General features: G+C 38.9%; 1 protein-coding gene across 1 annotated transcript in view; it reads left to right on the top strand.

Annotated features, from left to right (window-relative positions):
* LOC121941164 (adenylate cyclase type 1-like) overlaps positions 1–24,269 on the top strand; it is a 57,554-nt gene that overhangs the window by 28,388 nt on the left and 4,897 nt on the right. Inside the window, exons 9-18 of the mRNA XM_042483889.1 lie at positions 3,290–3,484; positions 7,698–7,795; positions 7,968–8,052; positions 8,477–8,566; positions 12,303–12,559; positions 12,715–12,841; positions 13,394–13,510; positions 20,968–21,114; positions 21,610–21,708; positions 22,124–22,238. Of these exons, the coding sequence (XP_042339823.1) occupies positions 3,290–3,484; positions 7,698–7,795; positions 7,968–8,052; positions 8,477–8,566; positions 12,303–12,559; positions 12,715–12,841; positions 13,394–13,510; positions 20,968–21,114; positions 21,610–21,708; positions 22,124–22,238 (1,330 nt within the window). The remainder of the gene's footprint in view (positions 1–3,289; positions 3,485–7,697; positions 7,796–7,967; positions 8,053–8,476; positions 8,567–12,302; positions 12,560–12,714; positions 12,842–13,393; positions 13,511–20,967; positions 21,115–21,609; positions 21,709–22,123; positions 22,239–24,269) is intronic.

Genomic DNA, 24,269 nt, shown 5'->3' with positions numbered 1-24,269 from the left:
AAAATAGATATAAATATTTCTAGGTTACGTAGTGAGAGAAATCCTTTTAATGGGTTTGTATGTCCATTTGTGATGGAGCGAAATCCTGCTTCGATTCCTAATCTGCTGCTCACACACACACACACACACACACACACACACACACACACGCACACACACACACACGCACACACACACACACACACTGTAATCTGGATTTCTAGATTTCGCAGCATCATTAATCCTACAGTATGCCTGCATTACAACTACTTGTTGAAAAGTAAACCAGTGGAATAGATATTATGGGCAACTTTTTTAAGCTCTTAAGCTCGCTGAGTGTGTGTGTGTGTGTGTATATGAGTATATGTAAGTGATATTTGCATGTGCATATGAGCCTTTATTCGATCTTGATCACATGTTTCTCATCATCTTTGTGAAGATATCTGCAGCAGTGAGTCAGTCCCAGTGCCGCCGGTTCGTTCCTCGTCTCTCTGTGTTTGGTGGTTGATGACCGATGGTGTGTCATCACGGGGTCTGGCTGTCAGAAATAGCCCGCTAGCCTTAATCCAACCAACTGTGTGAGCTCGGCCAGGCATTAGTACTTCATGATTCTGATGAGGTTGCATTATGACTGCTGGTAATCACCCACACCTGGTATCATCTCCTCTAATAGCATTAGCCACATTGTTACATGATTATCCAAGTAGCCAAAATCCTAGCATTGTCACACAGTGGAATTTTGTAATGGAATTATGACACTGCAAATTGTTTGAGCAAAATCATATTTAACCCCTTTGAGCAAATTGGTTCAAATTTTTTCGAAAACATTAGCAGCAACGGGCAACAAAAGAGGAAATTACCCAAAAATTGTCAAGAAATGAATAAAATCTACAAGAAACCTAAAAATTAGTGTAAAAAATAAAACAAAACAAAAAGGGAAAAAGAAACAAACAAACAAACAAAAAAGGAAAAGCAAGAAAACAAGACTTGGAAAAGGGACTTAAAAAATATTATAATAATTTCCTGAAATTTGGGAACTTTTCTTACCAAGTTGCACATTGCCTATTTTTCCATGTTTTTGAAAGAAGTTGCATCAATTATCTCAAGTTTAAAGGCTTAGATAGTTGTGAAAGGTGTCTGAAAGCAGCACAAGAAAAGTGATGTCACTCCAGTTTTCAAATGATTAAGCATATCGTGAATCATAAATCATTTTTATTACCTAAAATAGACATTAAATAGGATACTGTTTCACCTTTCTAGTCGATGTAGGTACTCATGCTGTTGTTATTGAATGTGTTGGTCAAAATAAATCTGTTTCCACAGAAGGCAACACTGTATAGCTGTGTGATGTGCAACATGTGGTGTAGTTCAGTCTGAAAGCTGCTGAAATAAGAGCTACAATTTCTGCTCACACCTCCAAAATCCCTTGTCTATAAATCATCTTTATGTAGCCCGGCAGGTATACTGGATACATTTTTGATAAACTGTGCAAATGAAAGACTGTTTTACATTTTACGAATGAATAATTTGTATGCTCAGATTAATAGCTTCTGCTGCACAATCAGGAACATTAGCACTTAACTCCTTCAGACTTGTGAAAGATGAAAATGAGACTGAATGACTTGCTAAGACAGATGCAGAATCTGTGGGAACAGAGAAGTAATTATATTATGATCATTGTATCACTTCCAGTGATGCTGGATGACTAAGTGACAGAGCCACCGTTTTTTAATGTTATTTTGTCGACACAGGTGTAAATTTGAGGAGCAGTTCACATTTTATTTATAATACCATACTGTAGCTGTCAAATAGTGAGATGAAGAGCTGACTGACTCTAATAATAGCTACAGTTGAGGCTTTAACTATAAATAACTAAAGTGTTCAGCATGTGCTTGCTCTATGACAGATAAAGCACATATAATAACATGCTTTATGATTACAGTATCTCTAACATGTGGTTTGGATGCAGCAGTGCACTTCACATGAATCTTCTAGTTTCCATTCAGCGGACTCTTCCACCCATATGGAGATCAGGCAGCGTGTTTCGTGTGTAGTACATTCACAAGAATCCCTTTTGTCCCCTTTTGTCTGTTGGTGTGCAAATGAGGACGCCAGCTGAGTGGGAAGTCCTATAATGGACCCAGGACACAGAGATTGCTGAAAGAATGTGGTCATATGTGGTCCAGACCATCTCAATGAGTCTGTTTACACCTGGTATTAGCATGCGTTTGTCATGCGTCTCCAGATGACCACTTGTGTTCAGATTTCGTTATTGACTTGCTAGAAGGTCAAAGGACCCTGTGCACAGTAATTACATCCACTCTCTCGCTAGTTGCTGGGTAGCATGCTCAGTAGCCATTTTAGCTTTTGTGTCTGTACAGCTGGAGACATCACTGTAAGCGGAATTCAACACGTGTCTTTCCATTGGGCAAAATGATGGACGGTCACGCAACGCTGTCAAACTCATCGGTTAGAGCCTTGCCATGTTCTGCACTGGCGACGTAGGCCTTGATGGAGACGCATTAGGCAGAAAACAGGCCTTGTGCTTCAGCACATTCCTTTTTCAGTTATTAGCTGTGAAAATTTGTGTGAATTGATCTTTGTTTCTCAAGATGTATGTAACCAAAATAAAAGTTAATTATTCATTCATATTCATTCATTAGGATACATTAGTGTTAGTGAAGACAAATGCATCCCAGACCATCATCTGTGTGGTTTGAGCGAACGCATCACAATGCTTCTAGGTGGTCGTTTAAATTTGTCTTTACCACTTTCCACTTGTGATCAGATCACCCAAGTTTCAGTTAATACAAGATGTAAGCATTTACATCTGTATTTAGAGCTGTCCACTTGGGATCGGATCACCCAAGTGTGAAAAGGGCCTTGATTTAGGATGGTTTCACATCAAGAATACCTTGAGGGAATTTTTTTAATTTGACACAAACATCCACTTGGACTCAACGATTAACTGACTTACATTTTGGTGGTCATAGTTCAAAGGTCAAGGTCACAATGATTTTGAATGTCTCATTCTTGTGAGCATAATATCTCAAGATGGCAGTAATTCTGGTTGTTGTGTTACAAGCACTGCAACCTGACAGGACTGGGCCAGCATAGCTGTACACTTTTCATTTTGTTTCCACTGATTTTTGTGAAGTCATGACACCATCTTACAGCTGTGAATGCTGACTTCACAAAACTCTTCATTGGTATGCCTCAGCACACCAGCTGAGACCCAGTCAACTCTAGCACATTCGACAGGCTCGGCCTCTGGAGAAACTGATTGTGTTGTCTGTTTGGTGTCTGACAGCGGAGAGCCCTGCGGACTGCGTCAGAGAAGCTGAGGAGCCGGACGTCCTTCTCAGCCACTGCTGTGCAGCACTCGCCGGGAACACGAGTCAACCGCTACATTGGGCGGCTCATTGAAGCGCGGCAAACCGAGTCAGAGACAACAGATCTCAACTTCATCACTCTGTTCTACAGGAGCAGAGACAGGGAGCGCAGGGTGAGGACACACACACACTGAACATCTGCAGAGGAGCCAGCAGACGCTTGGCATTATGTTTACCAAATGTCACAAATATATACTTTATATACTTTCCTCATCACACAGAAGGTAACGTGCATCGTGACTGCACCCCCCCCCACCTCTTATTCTCTCACATACACACCCTACACAATCTCTAATTCTTTCTCCCCTTTCTCCCTCTCTCCCACGCCTGTTGTCTTCTGTGTGTGTGTGTGTGTGTGTGTGTGTGTGTGTGTGTGTGTGTGTGTGTATGAGGAATCCACCCACCCTCTCAGGAGGGGGTGCAGATAATGATTTGGGAACGTCTGAGCGGCACACGTGATATCTTTCTCCTGTGTGTGCGTGGGTAGAGCCATGAAGGAGACACAGAACAGGGACGGGTTCATGTGTGTGTGTGTGTGTGTGTGTATCTATGTCTGTGTCTTTGTCTGTGTGTAATCTAGACATTCAAACTGGTGGCAGAAGAATCATAACCCCACACATGATAAAAACTAGTTAATTACTAATCATCTTTAGATGCCTCATCCTTCAGGAAAATGCCACCAGCAGAAAAAAAAAATCAAGACTCAAATTAATTTACTCCCACGCAACTACAGTAAAAAAAGATTTCTTTCATGGGAAGCTGATAGAGTTCAGGAAAAATTGTTGTCCCTGAAATATAGATATATCTGCACATCTGCTTTAGATCGTCTCATATCCAACTGATGATCTTGATTCATTCAATGTCATTTGCTTCTTAAAAGCTTTTATCTCATAGAGAAAAAAGGAATGACTTCTAAGTTGGGAGGGAAGGGAATCAACAGAGGACTCATGATATTATTATACTTTAATTACGATACCATATTATTGCAATTTTGAACATTTTGTGATATGATGAGTATTGCGATAACATATATTGCAATATATTGCTATTCATCACCTTTTAAACTGTAAATCATGTCTCCAAAGGAAAAGTTTGTCACCATCTGTTTTATCCAATAAGATTAAGTTGTATAGATAAAGATTCTCATTTCAATAATTTTTATTGCACCAAAATGAATCTAGTGGAATGAAAAAGCAATTGATTTTATTTTTCTAGTAGGCCACAAAAACAATTATTTGCATTTGCAATATTAATAATATATAATATAAAAAAATCATTACTTAGCGTCCATGTATTTATACTAATGCCATGCAAAATATTGTGATACTATTCTGCTCTGTTCTACTGTTGATTTGACTTTTCCCCAACCCCTGCTGTGTGGTGAGATCTGAATTTTCACAACATGAAAAATATAAACCTAACGTCATGTTAAGTAGGTTCCTTTTACTTTATTATTTCTCATTTTGTCTGTGCATCGCCTCAGGGAGTGAATCTGCAAATCCTAGGATGGCGAAGGAATGGCCCATCTTACTCTGCTTTACTCTGATTCTGATTGGCTGACTTTGACATTCTTGCCCTAACCCTAACCAATCCTACTCCTCTTGCCGACACCAAACCAATCCAACGAACAAAGGCAACGAGTAATAGTGAATTTTAGGAAGAGTATTTATGCTCCCCATTGCATCCTGGGACAGAGATGGATGGATCTTTCTGTCCATACTATGGGTTAATTTTGTCCGAAAAAACAGAGTAGTACCATTGATGATTATGGGCATAGTATAGTGCAATTCAAGTGAGATATGACCATAGGAGACAACAAAGAAATTTAAATAATGGCAGAACAGAACAATTGGGTAATATATATTATAATGTATAGTGATATATAGTGAAATTAGTGAAAGGAATTGTCCATCCACGTGTATATAATTTCCGCAACACTGCCTCCATTTATAGGTATAATGTGTATTATGAGATCCACCATCGTCTTCTTGTTTTTTAATGTCAAACTTCTGACTCTGTCCTATAGTGCCATTTATTGGCTGTATTTATGCAAACATATATGACACATGGAAGTATTAGGGCTGTGATGTTTACAATGTTTGAGACGGACGTAATGGGAATATAAATAAACAGGGGGGTTGTTTCTATAAAATCCTATGATTTGCAAATTTGCCCCCAGGGAGGTCAGCCAGTAGTCGCTTGGTTGGTCCGTTGCCACAACTCTTTGGCTGTAAAATATCTTTACAACCAATTGATGGGTTTTTTTGATGACTGATGATTATTGGACGCAATTTCGGATGATGACAGTTGATTCAGGATTGGAGGGACCCCTGTCCCTCTGTTTGCTGCCACTCACAACTGAGTTGCTGCTCCCAGTGAAGGAGTTGACTATCTCCAGGTCTTTTTCACATGGAGTAAACATGGAGTAAGTGAGTAACATGGAGTGTGAGAGCAGCAGGTGGAATTAGCTCTCCCAGATGGGTTACGTTTAAATCCAAAAGGTGAAGCCCCCACAGATATCACCTATGTGTCAGGAGCTTTTTGGTACCAACCAGAAGGATAAGATCATTCATAAGATTCACTCGTGGTATGTCAAAGCTCACCATGAAGGGGGAGGATAAGGGGCTTAGATAGGGAAGAACAGTGAGCTCCTGCTTCTGCACAGTGGAACATGCCATTTCAGGTCCATTTTTTTTAGGTATTCCTGGCACGCCAAACCATAAGGACACCCAAAGCCAGACAAGTCTTGAGGGATTCTGTGAATCAACAAGTCTGGAAACAACAACAGCCATGCAACTGCCTTTCAAAGACCAAATTGTTCATTTGCTGCAGCCAGGAAAGGCACGTTTCAGCCTTAAAGGGTAATTTAGGTGTTTTTTAACCCAAACCCCATTTTCCCATGTATTTGTGTCTAAGTGACCAAGTGGAACGACATTTTAACTCCAGTGTGAGCAAGGTAACACTGGTCAACTTATCTCCAGTGTAATCATTCAGGGCAAATGGCAATGTCAGTTTCAGTTAGCTTCCACTAAAGGTGCTTGTTTTTGCCACTGACATGCTTAGGTTGTTATTATAAGAGTGTGATAACATGGCGGAAAGGATCCCGACAGGGATAGACCTTTGTGTTAAGGACTAAGATCCTTTATATGCCTCCTTGCTGGGGATAGAATTTGTAAAAATTTGACACAAACATTTACTTGGACTCAGTGATGAGTTGATTAGATTTTTGTGGTCATAGGTCAAAGGTCAAGGCCCGTGTGACCTCGTCTGTATTATTCTTGAGAATGCAATATGTAAGGAAAAGCTAGAAGGATTTCCTTCAAATCTGGCACAAATGTTCAAGCGCAATCAAGGATGAACTGATTAGATTTTGGTCACTGTGGCCTTGCATCCATTGCATTTTTGTGAACGCAATATCTGAAGATGCCTTTAGGGAGTTTCCTCAAATTTGGCACAAACATCCTGTTGGACTCAAGAATGAACTAATTAGAATATGGTGGTTGTAGGTCAAAGGTCAAGGTCACGGTGACCTCATAAATCATGTTTTTGGCCATAACTCAAGAACCTTGGGTGTTAACCTTGAAACTGTGCTAATTGTATAGATTTAGAAGATGTGTGTGAAGCATCAGTGTTTTCACAGAAATAGATGTGAACTGTAAATGCGACTTGACCAGGAACAGCCCTGAAACCACCATTGCCAAACCCACCAGATTCCATTTTAATAAACAGAAAGTTTGGCATCTATAGAGCCAGCATATTTTCACATCCAACTGGGTGAATTAAGCACTAATTTCAAATCAGAATTGGTGGTTGTTGAAGCAGGGGAAAGATTAAGCAATATTGCTTTCATGAGTTTTATTTCGTTTCTGTTGTCTTTGAATAAAGTGTGTTTTCCAGGGATAGAAGTACTGCTTTTTTCAAAGGAGTCTGGTGGGTTTGGAGATAGTGATTTCCAGGATTTTACTCTTTCACAAAAGGTCAGTCTCTGTAGGGATCTTTTCCAATGTTGTCAGACACTTAGAAGAACAGTTATTAGTCATGTATACACAAAAACATGGGAAAATAGGGTCCAGGTGAAAAAAAAAATCAGTTACCCCGTAACTAAAATGTCCAGCAAGCATAACCACACTCTACTCTGGAAAAAAATGGTCTTATACACTGTTACACTTGTACATTTGTTGTAAAAGAAAGGTAAGGATTTCCCACTGAGGAGAATATTTGACCTGCTAAAACCTCGACCTAGATACACATCTGACACATCTGAGATGACTGATGGATGAATGCTTCTCATGTTGACTTCTTCCTCTCTATTTTGTCCTTTCTCAGTATCACCAGGTGTATGACGACCATTTCATCAGTGCGGTGGTTCTCTCTCTGATCCTCGCTGCTCTGTTTGGCCTTATCTATTTGCTAATGATCCCACAGTACGTACACACTCACACACACACGCACACACACACTTGTCCAATCGTTTAGCGTAATTGGATGGCTCTTGCTAGGGTGCAGTGAGACAATCAAAAAGGAAGGTGTTTTCACTGCAGTCAGTGGAAAAGTGGGGAAGCCCTCCTCACTCTGGTCTCTCCTCTCCTCCCTCAGGGGGATGCTGGTGCTGCTGCTGCTGGTGCTGTGTGTGTGTTTCCACGTGGCCTGTGTCATGTACCTGCATCTCACCAGTGTTCAGGTATCGACTCCCAGACCTCCTCTCCCTACCCAGCAGCAAGTAGCAAGTAAAATGTTGAATGCAGGATTTTAACTTGTCACAGACACTGTGGTATTGCTACGTTTACCGAAATAAAAAGTGTACTTTTTCCACTTCTGCATGCTCGACACGCAGGTTGGAGTAACTACACTGACTTCTATACCCCCAATATGACACTGTTGTATCATGCTACATTGAACTGTCGTCAAATCCTTTAAGCGTTTCCTCTAATGGGTCTGCATGTAATGAGCCACACTACAAAATGCATTCACTTCATCTCCACTCCTGGCTAATGATGCGTCCAAAATGCCATTGAAGTAGATAAACAGGTGCTTCATTTACTCACTCCTTTTATTTTCCAACTGCTTCCTCTCTCTCTCTCTCTCTCTATGTCCTCTGGTTTTAGTGCCAACCGGGCTGCCTCACCATCCAGATCCGAACAGTGCTGTGTGTCTTCCTTGTTCTTCTTACCTACTCTGTAACCCAGGCCTGTGTGGTAAGAGTGCAGTTTTTATACACTTTATCAGGGGTCTTCAGTGTTTTTTTTGGGTCAAGTACCCCTTAAGGATTCAAGGATACTTAATTGTCATTCTGACCGTGAAAACATGAAAAGAACAAAATGTAGTACTCAGGTAATAAATAAATAGCATCAAGAAATCAGTTTCATATAAATAAATAAATAAATAAATAGATACCTATAAAAATAAATAATAAGCAATATAAAACCAATAAAATGCATTAGAATAAAGGCAATAAATTAGCAGCAAAGGAGGCAACAGAAGCATTAAAAAAGTGCAGCAGCTTGATAAAGGGCAGCATGTGACAATAGTCAGTTGTCCATAATTCTGAGGCAGCAGGGACCCCCTACCACATATATTGTATACAATTGAGTTACGTATTAAACTGGACCCGTAGCAGTAACAAGTATGGCAGCCTAAAGTGCCATGTACAGTATAAACATATAATTTTATGGCGTATATATATTAAATTAGAGTTATTGGCAGATTCATATATTTATACATCATCTTTATTTTTGAGGTGTACAGTATTTTGGTATCTCTTGCTGGAAAAGTTAAAAAATAATCCATTGTGGTTCACAAGAATGTACGCACACTTAAGATAATAATACAGCTTATAGACCAAATTTTCTTTGCTTATAATAAGTTGAATTCGTATTTGTGTTTATTTTGTATTATTTTTTGGAACAAGGAAACAAACATCTAAATTAAACATTGAACTAAATTAACAAACACCAATTTTTGCCACCCACAGTACCTCTGAGGATTCCTAAGGGGTCACGGACCCCCTTTTGAGGACTGAGGCAGTATATAATAATTACTTGAATTCAAATTAAAAAAAAAATTCTTAAAGAGCGATATTGTGCAAAATCAATTCAATGTGCTCTACAGTGAAAGAAAAAAAAAGTAAGGTTAAAACTAATAAAATATAGTTGAGTATGATCGCTCTGTTGTGAACTGTAAATCAGCAGTCTGACATGAAATCTAGATTACACTTTTTCTGTGGCTTTTAATTGCATATCAAGATCTTCCTCAGTGGATGGAGTTTCCTGAGTTCAGTAATATGACATGAAATGCCACTCTCTGAGGATGACCATGAAATACAGTCAATAAAGTCAATACAGTCTTGGGACCTAAGGTCAAGACTTTTTTTGTTTCAGGAAAAAAAATACACCTCAACTACAAAAAAATCATGATTGATTGATTGAAAGTTTAAGCTGGCTTTCAACTAGTGTATTTAAAAGCATTTACAAAGCATTTAATATTTATCATATGATTACAGTTTATTTGATATAGTGGGATCAATCTTGGCAAAGAACAACTGAATAACATTAAGTCATACCAGTGTGCATGTAAAGAATTATTTCACGGCTTATGATGGCTAAATACAGGGGCTTAAAATGTTGCTGTCATACAATTGTTTAAAGGCCTGTATGGAAATAATGATAATAAAATAATATAGACTACACATGCAGAAAAAAGTACCCTGAGTTAGAAACAGTGTCTTCACTTCATCGTCATTTGAAGTCTCTGCAGTCCATGAGTTGGCAGAGTCGCCGGTGAGCAGATGGTACCGCAAAGTCTCAGAAGAATAAAACATTTATTGTTCAAGTGTAAAATACCCGTTAAAATATTTTAAACTCAAATTGGTTGGCAACGGAGTCGGCCCCAGAACTCGGTCAGGCTGGTGTGTGGGTGTGTGAGTATTCTACTGTGGGTTTAAAAATTCAATAAAGCTAACGTGTAGCAGCAGGGATGTAGTGAAGGGATGGCCCGGCTAGCTATAGCCTTTTATAATTTTCATCATTGGTTTATCTAATAGTTTGGATTCAATTTACAAAATGTCAAAGTTGAGCGGCAGCCTAAAGAGACGTGACATTGTAACCTCTTTGCTGAGGCACAGCGGTGCTTAGAGCTAACTGCTAGCATCACCATGCTACCATGCTCACAGTGTCAGTGCTGCTGTGTTGATGATTGACAGGTGTTTACCACCTTAGTTTAGTGCGTGAGTATGCCGTACATTAGCGTTGTTAGCATGCTGATGTTAGCATTCAGCTCAAAGCACCACAGTAAAGCCTCACAGAGTTGCTAGCAAGGCTGTAGATGCTTAGTTGTTTTTATATGGTTATTAACCCTTTGAAAATGGGAGCTACATCATTTTCGTTGTGCTGCTGTCAGACTCCTTTCACAAGTATTTAAACTTTTGGACCATGTGCAAATTGGTGCGTCTCTCAAAAACACAGGGAAATAAGACAATGAGCAACTTGGTAAGAAATGTTTCACAAGTTAAAAGAAATTAACATTTATAAAATTATTTTTTTTAAAAATAGTTGAAAATATGTAAAGAAAGAATAAAATGTTAGAAAAAACTGTATCTATAATTATCACAATTGCATATCTGAAACAGTGTAAGAGAATTATTATATTTCTTTTCCCATGTAATTTCTTTTCTTTTGCATTTTATTTATTTCTTCTTTTGTTTTGTTTTATTTCTAACTAATTTTCTTTTTTTTTTTTTACTAATTTCATGCTAATTACACATTGTTTAACAATATAATTTTAGGCTGTAAACAAGTTACACAAGGGTCGCATGATTACCACCACAAGGCTCAGCTCAGCTCGATGTAATGACATTCTGTAGTCTCATTTAGCCACTTGTTTGCAATCGCCTCTTCTAAGTTACAAAAAGCTCTACATTCTGAGTGGGGTATTTACTGACGTATTTGAAGTTGTAAAACAAATTGTGAAAGTCTTTTAAGCTTGTGTTCATGCAGGACTTTATGTTAGACCTCTAACCAAAAAAAATATTTAAAAAACCCACTGACTTCAAGGCGAGGGAACTGGGATTGCTGAAATGCTCATTTATGGGTGTTTGAGGTCATTATTGGGCACTCTTGTCCTCGTGAAACCAAGTGATGATTGTTAACAGAACTTAGATACCAGTTAACTGATTAAAAAGTGTATGCAAATGGAAATTTTTGAGTAATGATATCAAAACTAAAACCTGTTGCCCCTGGTCCCCCTACCTGTGTGTTAACCCTTTGAAACCTGGAGTAACATCTCTGTTCAAATGCTGCTTTTAGACACCTCTCACAAGTATTGAAATCTTTGAACCCTGAGCATATTGGTGCAATAGAGAAAAAATATTTATAGCAAATTATCATAAATACATATTTAACATTGTGTTCCAGAATTATTATCATTTTTTAGCACCTCTGCAGGTCATGTCCTTTTTTCTTTTCTTTTTTTTTTTTTTTTTTTTTAATTATTTAGGGAATTGTCCTGGACTTTTTACTAAATTATTGCATGTTATTTTAGGTCATTTCTTCTTTTGTTGCCCATTGCTTTCTTCCCATATTTTCAAAAGAAATCAAGCCAATTTGCTAAATTTTTAAAGGGTTGAAAAGGCTATGAAGCTATAGCCAGGGTGCTGTTAGCCTAGCTAGAATAGAGACTGAAATGGGTGAGTTAGTAAACATGTTATTTACACATTATGCTGTTTGTTTGTCTTGTCACTAGATTAATGACATCATTTGAATAATCAGTTACTCATCTAGTTGTCTCAGCGTTGGGCTCAAAGTTTCAGTTAGAGGACATTTTTATATGTAAAATAGATGAAGTCCATGTCTCCAGCGTAACATACAGTCGCCCACTGTGCATCTTACAAATGAATTGCATTTATGTAAGCCATGTCTTTCTCACCTCCTCCTCCAGGTGGGATGTGTTCCTTGGGGGAGAGTTGGGACAAACTCCAGCCTCTCGGTGGAGGACGTCTCTGCAGATGCCAACAGCACAGTGGCGGACAGAGCTTGTACCAACATGGCGTACGCCCTGCTGTCCTGCGTGGCCGGCACCCTCACTCTCGTCCCCTACCTCCGAGTATCCTCGCTCCCCAAGATCCTCCTCCTCCTCCTCCTCTCGGTCACCTACACTGTCGTCATGGAGACCAGTGGCTATCGCCAAGCTGTGGGGTAAGACCGAGCTGCATGTGATATGTAGTTTGATATGGAAAATGTGGTCTGTGTGTTTTCCCTCCTATTTTTTCAAAATTGAATTAGGGAATAAGGGAAACCAAACAACCCATTTTGTGTGTGTGTGTGTGTGTGTGTGTGTGTGTGTGTTTCAGAGGAGGGTTTCTCCACACACGCGGGTATGATCCCGTGTTGGCTGCCTTGCTGTTTTCAGGAGCCCTGGCTCTGCATTCAAGACAGCTGGACCTGAAGCTGCGGCTCGACTATCTCTGGGCCACTCAGGTACATCTTTCTTTATAAGCTTGTTACTGCTCATGCATGCATAAGGTTTTGCATGTCCACGTTGAGTTTCTCCTGTGCACTGCAAACCATAGGGTTATTGGTTTGATCCCATCTCTTTCTGATTGCAGGTTTAAACTGTCCTTGAGCAAGACATTGAACCCAAGATTACTTGTGTTGTGTTTAAGGAAAGTTGTGTGAGTCTTTTATGTAGTAAAAAACATACAGACAGATTTTTTCTGTGTGTGTGTGTGTGTGTGTGTGTGTGTGTGTGTGTGTGTGTGTGCTTACATGCACAGTCTTGTGCAGACTCAGTGGATCAGGAAAGTGTGGATGTTTCTATTTTAAGAATGACAGCCAGCATTTGTCTTGTTTGCAAATCATTATCTCCCTCTAGTGATAAGAAGAAGCAATTACAGCTCCCTGTTGCGCTCTGAGCCCCAATAAAGCTTCATTGTAATTGGGCATCAGTTTCACTTTAGATCTACACCCCGCTGTTGCTCTTTAAGGTCTCACCTCTCCCTCTCTTGTGTCTTTATTGCTGATGGTGTCCAGGCGGAGGAGGAGAGAGGCGACATGGAGAAGGTGAAGCTGGACAACAAAAGGATCCTGTTCAACCTGCTTCCAGCTCATGTGGCTCAGCACTTCCTCATGTCAAACCCCAGGAACATGGTGAGCATCCACAGGCATGTCAAGGCTTGTACAACAAGGATTAGCAGTCTAAAGGGAGACAAAACTGGACACCCCAGTGTTTCCTGATGCACATGGGAGATGCTGGTTTAGTGATTTTTACAACAAAAGACATCCAGAAATCTGGGTTAAAAAGTGACCAGAATGACTGAAAAATGAATGTTCTTTCAAGGTTCTCAAATCTACACCTTTACTCTTGACCCTTTGGCCATGTTTACATGTTTTGTCCTTACTAGAGCTGCCTGGGTTTGAGTCTGGCCCGGCCCCTTTTCTGCACGTCATCTCTCCGGATCTCCTGCCTCTTCTGTCTCTCTCGAACTTAAAAAAGACACAGTAGAAATGCCAAAGATCTTCTCTTATCTTGATTATATAAATAAAAATGACAACTTTTTTTGCATATAGAGCAGGGGAGTGAGAGCTGATCACATGAGGTCACTCAAAAAGCATGAGAGACGCATTCTAATGCCAGATGTGAACTTATGAAGCCTACTTAGATGATAAATGGACTTACATTTGTCTTCCAACCACTCAAAGCACTTTTACACCACATGTCATGTTTTTAGCATTTAAATGACTATATTTCAGTTTAAAGCAAGCCATAACTATGCTTTAGACCAAGCAAACTACTTCTATTGTTTCACTTTTCCCCATCAGGGCCTCTAGTTTTACAGCATGAAAGTGTTCATCATGCCAGAACAGTGCATGTGCACCCACTGCCTGACATAAGAGAAAATGAACAATAAACTGTATGTTAATTAGCTGCAACAGAGTGCATATTACTATATGATAAATTAAGAGAAAACTAACAAAAAAAACAAACATTTAATACTGATGAGAGAAATATTACCAATATTACTATTTTATACTACTGATGTGGAATTTACATTAGAATCCAAAACTGTACTAAATCCTCCCAGATATTATAGGAATTTTATACAGGGCCTGATAAAGGTAGTGAGCCAGTTCTTCAGATTATTATTGTTATAATTTTTATACTCCTCAGTGATTACGAGGATGTTTCCCACTCCATTTTTAACACAGCCCTGTTAAACAATTTTTTTACATCTCCTGCTGCTTTCATGAAACACATTAAGCACAATCAGTAACAAACCTCTCATTTAGATTAGTTGTTTACGTGCACATGGATTTGGCAAAAATAACCCTCGTAATCAAATCAGACGGAGCGAGCGTTTCCTTTCAGCAGCCGGAGGTAAAATTCAGTTTGTGTAGCTCTCAGGGGGTGATGAACTTCTGCACTGAGTAATGAAATGCATTATATCAGTAGCTGAGATGGCTGTTACAGGGACAGCCCATGCAGATCATTATTTTTAATTAGTTCCACCTTTTTCAGAGTCATTACCGCTGGCGTTGCATATATATTGCTGCTGGACTTTAAACTTTAAGCCAGGTCATACTGCAGTGAAACTAGAGGTCCAGATGTTTAAAAATGTGTCACTTTTCAAACAAATTTAGCTGTTAGCCATTTGACCCATGCACCAAGATGTCTCCTGACCATAAATCACTAACTTAGTGCTTATTGGTTGCTGTGTAATCTAATCTTACCATCTTGTGAATTTATTTTCAAGCTGGTAATGAGCAGAAGAAGAATATTTTTAAGTGATTATAACTGGAGCAGGTTACAGGCTCCAAGTTTAGTTTGCAGATATGTCCTATATACCCTCGAGGTGTTGGGGTCTTAACGTGGGAAAATATCCCAGCTGTTTAGGACAATGGCAGTGCTTAACCTGCCCATGTGTTGCAGTGTTAGCATGGAAGTGTGAGCTGACAGCCCTGTGAGTCTGTAGCCACTGATTGATGAACATCCCCTCCACTGATCTCTGTTCCTTCCTCGGCCCCCTCCTCCCTTTCTCAGGAAGTGATGAAAACATACATCCTTTCAGGAAATTCATCGCCCCTCAGGAGGACAAGTTCAGTTTGTAAACACTGAAGCTGCATCCACATTCTTTATAATTATTGCAAGAACATTTTTGTCAATTTGTGCAGAGTTAGTTTCCATATTTAGGATTTAAAAGTTAGGAATACAGGGGACATGTGTCATTTGCACCTTTTCAGAAGGCAGTATTAGACCAAAAACTAATATTATATTTACACATGGAATGAATGAAGAGTATGAAAATGAGAGTAACTTCAAAACTTTCTTAAAAACTCTAAAAAAAAATCTATTAAAGTGTTTACAGTATCTATGGCAGTGGCGCTTAGAGTGTCTGATTTAAACACTGAAAGAGACACATTTTAAAAATCTTGAGCTCCATAGAGTAAAAAAAACCCACAGTTGTTAAAACAACAGTTTATTTTTTACAAACTTTGTTACATATTAACATTAAAATAATGTGTATTACATGTGACTCAACATGTTTTGCATCATTGCAAAACCTGTATTGTTTTTGTGCAAAGTTTTTTAATCCATATGGTTGCCTGAACTTTGCTACTATACCATAATATATTGCCTTATAAAAGTGTCTCTGAAATGTATGTCTGTGGCACCTTTAAAAGCCTCTAGTTTTATAATAAATTTATATTTTTATATGTATATTGCTTTGAGGTGTCCGGCAGATATCAGGATAGTATTAGTGCAAATGTGAACCAAATTGAGGCAATAGGGGAAAAATTACTAGAGATTAAACGGGTACCCCCACCGTCATCAGTGGCTTTATTCTGCAGTATTTTGCCTATGGGGTGAGTCAGTATATTGATTATTTTTATCATTGTATGCTTTAGGATATATTTTGTTATGACTATCCATTTCATAAAGGAGATGTGAAAATTATGAAAAACAAAAACAAAAAACCATGGCCATGTTTTTTCCTACCTCGGGGTATCTGTTCTACCTACTGTTTGAAATCAAAATTAAGCCCCAGTATCCCTGTGCATAAAAAATGGACAGAAGCATTATATTTTAAGCTGATGGCCCACAGGCAGTAAAAACCATGCTGTAATTCCTGTGAGGTGATAGTTTCAAATAATTATGAAAGGCGACAAAATTAGAGTAAACTCACAGATCTTAAAGAAATGTTTTTTCTCTTGTTTTCTTTCTTTCTTTCTTTCTTTTTTTTTTTTTTACCAATCCTTATATTATTATGTTATATATTCAGTGCATATTTTGTGTAAATAGGAGAGAGCTGCAATTAAGACACTGCTATGATGTTGTGAGCCATAATTTAGCCTGTTTAGCATATTGGGAAAAAAATCAGGGCTAAACTTTGGAATAATGAACTCAAGAACTACAAGAAAACTGACATGTCATTGACTGATATGCAAAATGGCCATCTACAGACTTAAGGGACCAGACTCTAGCCAGTGAGTTAATATTGCATTTTAATAGAGTTTTTGGGATTTGGCAGGGACAGGTCAAAAGTGGTCAAAGTTGTTGCAGCACAGGCCATGATACCCTTTCACAAAGGTGGGTGAAAAAATGTGGGATCCTACATTTCCCATAGTGCACAAAGAAAGCATCTTTAATTACACTTTCTCTGCCTTATAAATATCAATGTCTTTCAAACTCCACACCCCCAGTCTATCACTTAGTCACTTTTTTATTATCATTAATAAGCCCATGAGTAAATTAAAGTCAACCAGTGTCTCCTGTGCAACCACATACACCTTATACCTTTGTGAATAAAAGTATTAAAAATGCATAAAAGAGCAGTACTTGGACGCACATGGTCTTGTAGTTTGTTCTAAACCATCCTGAGGACAGCAGCTACGCTACATGTATGGCTATAGGTTGTGACCACACAGACGGCACTGGTTAGTAGGTGAGATTCATTGTTAGTTTTTGGTTTTGTCATGGGATTTGCTAATAATAACAAAAAGCAAAAGTAACGGTGGCCTTATCCTTTAACAATCGGCAGGCTACGCATCAGATGGTGCAGGGATCATCTGAGGCTGAGACTAGTAAACACTGGGGGCAGGAAGTCAGGAAGTATGTTTCCGGCACATTGGTGACCCCTCGCAGCTACAGTGTATAGAAAGACTTCCTCTCTTTCCTCTGGGCTAAAGTTCATCCGTACACTGTATTCATAGCACCGCACAGTGGGACTCTGCTGCCTTGAACTCAAAGTTTCACTGCTCTAACATTGTGATTGAAAAAATGTTCCTGTTGCATGGGGAAGTACAGTGGTCACATGCAAACATACTGGCTTTGTAATTTATGCACATATATTATATACGTTTTGTGCCTGAGGTGTGTGCTGCAGCCTCAGTCAGTATTTAAATTGCAACCAATAAGTTCTCCTTGGTTGTTTTATGTCATGTGGGAATTTCTAACCACTGCGTGTCCCATGTGAAATTTATTTCTGTATCAGAATACATGTCAGTTCAGGAGGACCATGCAATGAAACTGTGCAAAAAGCATAAGGAAATACAGTACATTTCTATCACATTTGGAACTTGGGTGTGCAATTAATGAGAAGAATACAAGCCATTTTTTGTACACAAGTTAAGTTTTGTAACAAAACTAATAACTAAATGCATCATTCATTCACCTGCTTCTAAAGGCAAAATAAAATAGTCTCCACCAGGTGAATGAAATGTCACTTGGAGGTGTTTGGCAGTATGCAAGATGTACGGGTACTCATGGGCAAAAAACATATGCACTGAGTACAGCTGAAGCCCTGACCCTGACCAATACACATTGCACCAAAAAATTAATTTAAAAAAATTCAACAGTAATGCATCTTTTCATAAACAGTTCCCCTGTTAGTCTGGATAATCCACATAACACTTCACAATGATGTCTGTGGATTTTACAGGGACAATCCACCTCCATTGTATGGTAAATAGACTTGCACCTTTCTAGACTTTCGACACATTATACAAACTTATTTTTGCTGGTATCCATGATTTGTTCTTATTTTGTTAGTATGCACGGATTTTTGGGATTCACCAATGTTTTCTTATTTTTGCTTTGCTCTTTGGTAAGAGAAATTTTTACAAGTGGTTGAAAACACTCTGACCAAGATAAGAGGAAAAGAAATTGTTTTCTCCGTCCAAAAGTTTTTGCCCAGCACATGAAAAAAGGTTTATATCTGAGAACCATTTAAAAAAAAATATTTTAAAGTAGTTAAATGGCTGGATTGTTAAACTTCAGGGCTAAAGAAGTACTACTATACTTGGTGCATTAATCCCAATCACTGTAATTTCAGTTACTGTGCATCCATCTGCTGACCAGAGCTGAATGTAACTAGGTACATTTATTTAAGTACTGTACTTAAGTACAAATCTGAGGAACTTCTTGCACACAAACCATATGACAGTAAGTGCAGCTTAATTGGTAGTTAATTTTATAATGGTTTAAATCATTTTTATGCAAAAAAAAAACATTATGTATATACTATCTTTATGAGGACTTGCTACTTTTCCTTTTATTTTGTTGAGTTTATTTAAACCTTTTTGCATGCATACTTTTTGGTTTAATACTTAAATACATTTCCCTGAAATCACACTTACTTTGTTTAAGTTTATTACTTCACAGTATGTGAAGTTCTTCTTATAGCCTTTTTCGGTGTCACGTCTCCAGTCATGGCCATGTGCCAGAGTCTTTGCACACAGCACAAAACTTGCTCTTATATGCTATTTGGGCGGCGTTACCTGTGCTAATAGGTGACTTATGATCAAGTAAGATTCATCAATAAGAAGTCCTGGTAAGAGCAGGTTTGGATGGTTAAGAACGTTTTTTCTTACCAGAAAGTTAAGAGAAAATATAAAGGAAATTTAAGAGAATGTTGCTGCAGGAAGTCCTGCATTTTTTTGTTTGCAACAAAAAAAATCAAAGCTCAAAGGTTCACTAACTACCTTTTTGCAGCCTTTTGACGCATATCATGGCCTTCTTGATAAAAATGAAATGCTACATTACCCCCAAGCACTGAACCTTAGTCATAATAATATTGTGGTCAGCCCACAATTGACCACACTTACTGCAGGAAAGTGAATGGGCTCCGCTCATTGTGAGCAAGTGAGCAAGTAAGCTCTATTTCCATTCTCTCTTTCAAAACCACAGTTACAAGTTGCTTCTGTTTATGTGGTAAAATGAAAAATAAATCTGCCCTGACCCTAAGCGAATTACACCTGCCAACCGAATCATCGCTGCAGAAGGAAACGTGCATCTACTCATGAACAAGAGACTCGTGCTCGTTACAGCATGATTTGTAAATAATAACAACAGTGTCCTCAGCTGAGCTGTAACGTCACCTGGCTCAGTCGCAGGAGACGCACACTTCCTTCTGTGCAGTGATACAGTTGGCAGGTGTAGTTTGGTTAAAAGAAAAATAGTTCCTAAATGAAACTGCTCACGAAAAGGTCTGTGGATTATCTTGAGTAACCAAGTCATGATTTCTGGAAAGAGACATTGCTGTTGAGTTTTTTAAATGTATTTTTTTGACGCTTTGAGCACCACAAGCTGAGCGCCATCAATTTCCATAATATTGGAGAGAAGGCAGACATCTCTACCGCTGATATCTCCAGCACTTGATTATTTAAAAAAAAATAATAATAATTTAAGAACTACAGTATTAACAATTTGGGAGAGAACATGTGCACATACTATAAAAGCTCTATAAGATATTTGACAAGGAGACTTGTCAGTGCAATTCAAAAAATAATAATAAAATTTAAAAAATAATAATAGTAATAAAAAAATGTCAGAAAAAAAGCCACATAAGACATAATAAGGTCTATCCAATACATTCCACAAAATCTGGTCGTAGAGGTTTTACATATTTCACCCACTTGGTCCAGAGCCTAATGAACATACTCTTCTGAAGGCGAAGTGATAAAGTAATCTTTTCTATAACATAAATATCATTTACTATATCTATCCACTCCTGTATTGTCGGGGGTTCAGGAAGTAACCAACGCCTTGTGAGAGCTTTTTTTGCAGGCAGAGGTTAACAAACATATATTTATCAGAGCGCTTGTCTGAAAATCAGCATGTCCTAAGAAAAGTGTGTAAGTCAATATTGAGTACGTCTTTTAATGCTTTGTGAAATTCTGTCCAGAAAGGTCTAATCACTGGACACTCCCTGAATACATGACAGTGATTTTCTTCCTGAAACCCAAACTGTCACCAACATTTGGCATCCCCTCCAGTAAAATGTTCCTTCTGCTTCAGTGGAACATTTCCACCCAAAATCACACCACACATGTGAGTTTCTGCATTTCCATTGGAATTTACACATGTCCAGCCAGACCTCATTTGATATTGAAAAATTACCCTCTCTTTCCCATTTTCCTTTTATGTATTCTGTAGAATGAGGTTTCTTTATCATGAGGCCTTTCTAAAGTTTAGAGATAGCACCCTTATTTGAGACATTTTCATAAGCATCAGAGAATACTCTTAACATTGGATCATCGGAGTCTTATTTTCAGTGTTATGTTCCCTTTAAATGTTTCTTAACCTTGTAATTTCTCTGTCTTTACAGGACCTGTACTATCAGTCCTACGCTCAGGTCGGGGTGTTGTTCGCCTCCATCGCCAACTTCAACGACTTCTACATCGAGCTGGACGGGAACAACATGGGCGTCGAGTGTCTCAGGCTGCTCAATGAGATCATCGCCGACTTTGATGAGGTGAGTAAATGTTTTGTTGCGTCGTAAATCTGCAGATTTTAAAAAAATTTATATGTACATTTTTTTCCCAGCAGTTTTCATGTCCGCCTCCTCTGCCTTTGGAGAATTTGGGGTCAAGCTCTGGTGCAATGGGACCTCCATAATGTCATTTTCAAAGATGACATTGTGGCCACGACTGAGGCTTTCAAAAAATACAGTGTTTATTGATGCAATATAATAAGCAATGGTTGCGGTTGGGAAAGTTCTTCAAAATAAGGAATTACTTACAGATGACTTTGGGCCTGCTTGAATCTATAATCAGCAACATAAAGCATTAATTTACTCAGACACGCTAAAATAGTTCATTTTAAATTGCATTTGGATTTGTTTGCCAACACAACCTATAATATATATGAGCCTAAACTGACAATTTACTTCAATTTGATTTGAAATTTGTAACAGTAGTAATGCTTTCCCTCTGTTTTATCCCTGTTTTCTTCTTTTATTTCTTTCCAGCTGATGGACAGAGAGTGCTACAGGGATATTGAGAAAATCAAGACTATTGGCAGTACATACATGGCTGCAGTAGGGCTGGTTCCTACAACTGCCTCCAAGGTACACATGCAGTGGCTATATTTAGATCCCGTATGAGTTTTTGCTTGTGTTTGCAGGGTATTAGCACATTTCAAAACTGTTCTGCATGCACACGGCAGCATTGAGGGGCCCGCTGTTTGCAGGTAGCTATTTTCTGAGTGTTGATATTTAGAACGCTGTCACGTTTCACTCCACAAATCCTCTGTGAGGGATTATGAGCCTCTGTGGCGTCAGCATATACTGCGTTCATAAAGTTTCTTTAAATCTTGCAAAGCTGACAAACAAAAGAGCCCTTTCTGCAACTTCTGTAAACGAAACAGTCAGTCGCAGAGGTGGTTTGACTTCGGTGGCATGCTTTTGTGGCAGTCACAGATGTGTTCATGTTTGTGCATGTTTTAGCATGAATGTGTTTTCCTGATATTTGTGTGATTCCCAGGTGAAGAAGTCCATCACCTCACATTTATGCACAGTGTCAGATTTTGCCATCGACATGTTCGACGTCCTGGATGCCATCAACTACCAGTCTTACAACGACTTTGTCCTGAGAGTAGGTGAGTGCAAAGACATGCACACACACTGGTCTACATAAACATTGGCGTTGGAGATACTGACCTATTGCACTGGACACCAGCGACGTTCAGTGCCGGTAAGTTGGGAAGGAAATGCATCACAGAAAAAGCGTTGCCTCCAGGAAGCTCGTCACAGCGAGACCTGAGGTTCTGGGTTCCATTGTGTTGGGTATCCTGTGGGGAGCCTGCAGCAGGAGCCCTTGTTTAATCCCAGCGTAGCCTGATGTACACAGTGCCATCCTGTCTGCAGACTGTGGGACTCTGTATGTAAAAAATGCATGTTTGCGTGCTTGGCTGAACCCCCTTTGCAGAAACGCAACTTTTGGTAATTTGCGTAATGCTGGATTTCCAGAAAGGGCAGGAAAAACAAAGTTTGGCCTGGTTTCACTTAGTCTGCATGTGTTCTGTCGGTGTCTAACTTCCAAAACCTGCAGAACTGAAGCAGTACCTTTGACCTGCACAAATGCAGTCGTGGAATTAGTAACATTATGTAAGGCTGCCTGCTTCCAGCCTTCACTTTATAAGTTCAATTTCTTAAGGTCTTCTCAGTTTTCCCGTCACTTTAATGTCCATTTCATCAGTAGGACAACAACACCTCAACTGAATACACAGCAAGGTGATTCGTCACTTAACATCTCTCATATCACTCCGCAATCTAAACCATCCTTGACCTTAAAGGATAGGTGCACTTTATTATGTAGTTCTTAATTTTAACTAAAAGGGGAGTATACAATAATAATAATAATGTATAGATTTACCAATAGTGAAATTAATTTCGTTGTCTAAATAAATCAGAGAACAGAATAAGGTTATCTACCAGATCAAATACATCTTCACAAAAATAAGTCTCATCTTACAATTGTTTTATTTATTTTGCAATACTAAAGACAGACATAGAATAAAAGCAGCAGCCATGAAGAGAGGAGTGGACAGATCAATATCTTTATTATCAGTTCAACTGGTGCTATTAAAGTCTAGTTTTGAGTATTGATACCAGCATCCATCCATACATGTGTAAATTATCAATCAGATGCATGCATGTGATTTAGTAACAAACAGAATGGTAAAGATAAATGCCAAATGCAGCTCCATTGTAATGAAAAGGTTATTAAGAGTAACTTATTATTTCTCCTCCAGGAGTAAACCTGGAGGGATTCATGCATTGCACATGTGCACATGTGTGCATAGTGTTTATTTGTCTGTCAGCAGCTCATCTTTCATACCACTAGACCAGTCAGCTTAATTCTTGTATGCACATGTATGAGTCTTCTGACTCTGACTCATGCTCAAGGGCCTCTTTTGATTGCTGTGATTTATAATCGGCACAAGTCATCAACAAAGTCACTTAGTAGTAGTGCAGAGAGTGAAAGGCATTTCCGGAAACTAAAAATAAGATGCATTACCATCTGTTGCAGGTTACATTTTGGCCTTTGCCTTAGCTCAAAAACTGACATCCTTAGAAAAGTTTGGTCCCATTTTGACCCGGAACATTTGAACATTCATTATGTACTTGATAAGTTATGATCCACTAAAGTTAGGTGCGATAAGAGATGGAAAAGCCTCCCGTCTTTTTAATATTTGCAACCATCTTGACTGTAAAGGAGCCAGGAGGGAGAATTCCACCAGGCGCAGCCGTCTAGAGCAGCTGCATTCAGCTCCAGTGGCTGCATCGCAGTCTGAACGTAGCAGCCTGGCAGGGATCCTCACTGTACTATACTTTTCTAGTTAATAATGCATTCACCCTATAAATCCTGACTCAAAAATCTTAGCTGCATGGTAGCACAGCAGCAGCTTTTAACAAGTATCTCTATCAGTGATTCTGGTTGTGACGTCACTTGATATCACATTGAGGAAGTTTGTCGAGCAAACAGACGTAGCTGTCACTGAATCTGCATTTGTTGAACTCCTCATGCAAGGCTTAGAATGAGTAATAAACAAAACACATCTGTAATGTAATATGGAGCAAGTGGACCCAAATGCAGGAGACGGCAGGTAACAGGAACTCAAACATCA

The sequence above is a fragment of the Plectropomus leopardus genome, chromosome 3 (genome assembly GCF_008729295.1).
Source record: "Plectropomus leopardus isolate mb chromosome 3, YSFRI_Pleo_2.0, whole genome shotgun sequence".
NCBI lineage: Eukaryota > Metazoa > Chordata > Actinopteri > Perciformes > Serranidae > Plectropomus > Plectropomus leopardus.
This window is presented reverse-complemented; position numbering and strand designations above follow the sequence as displayed.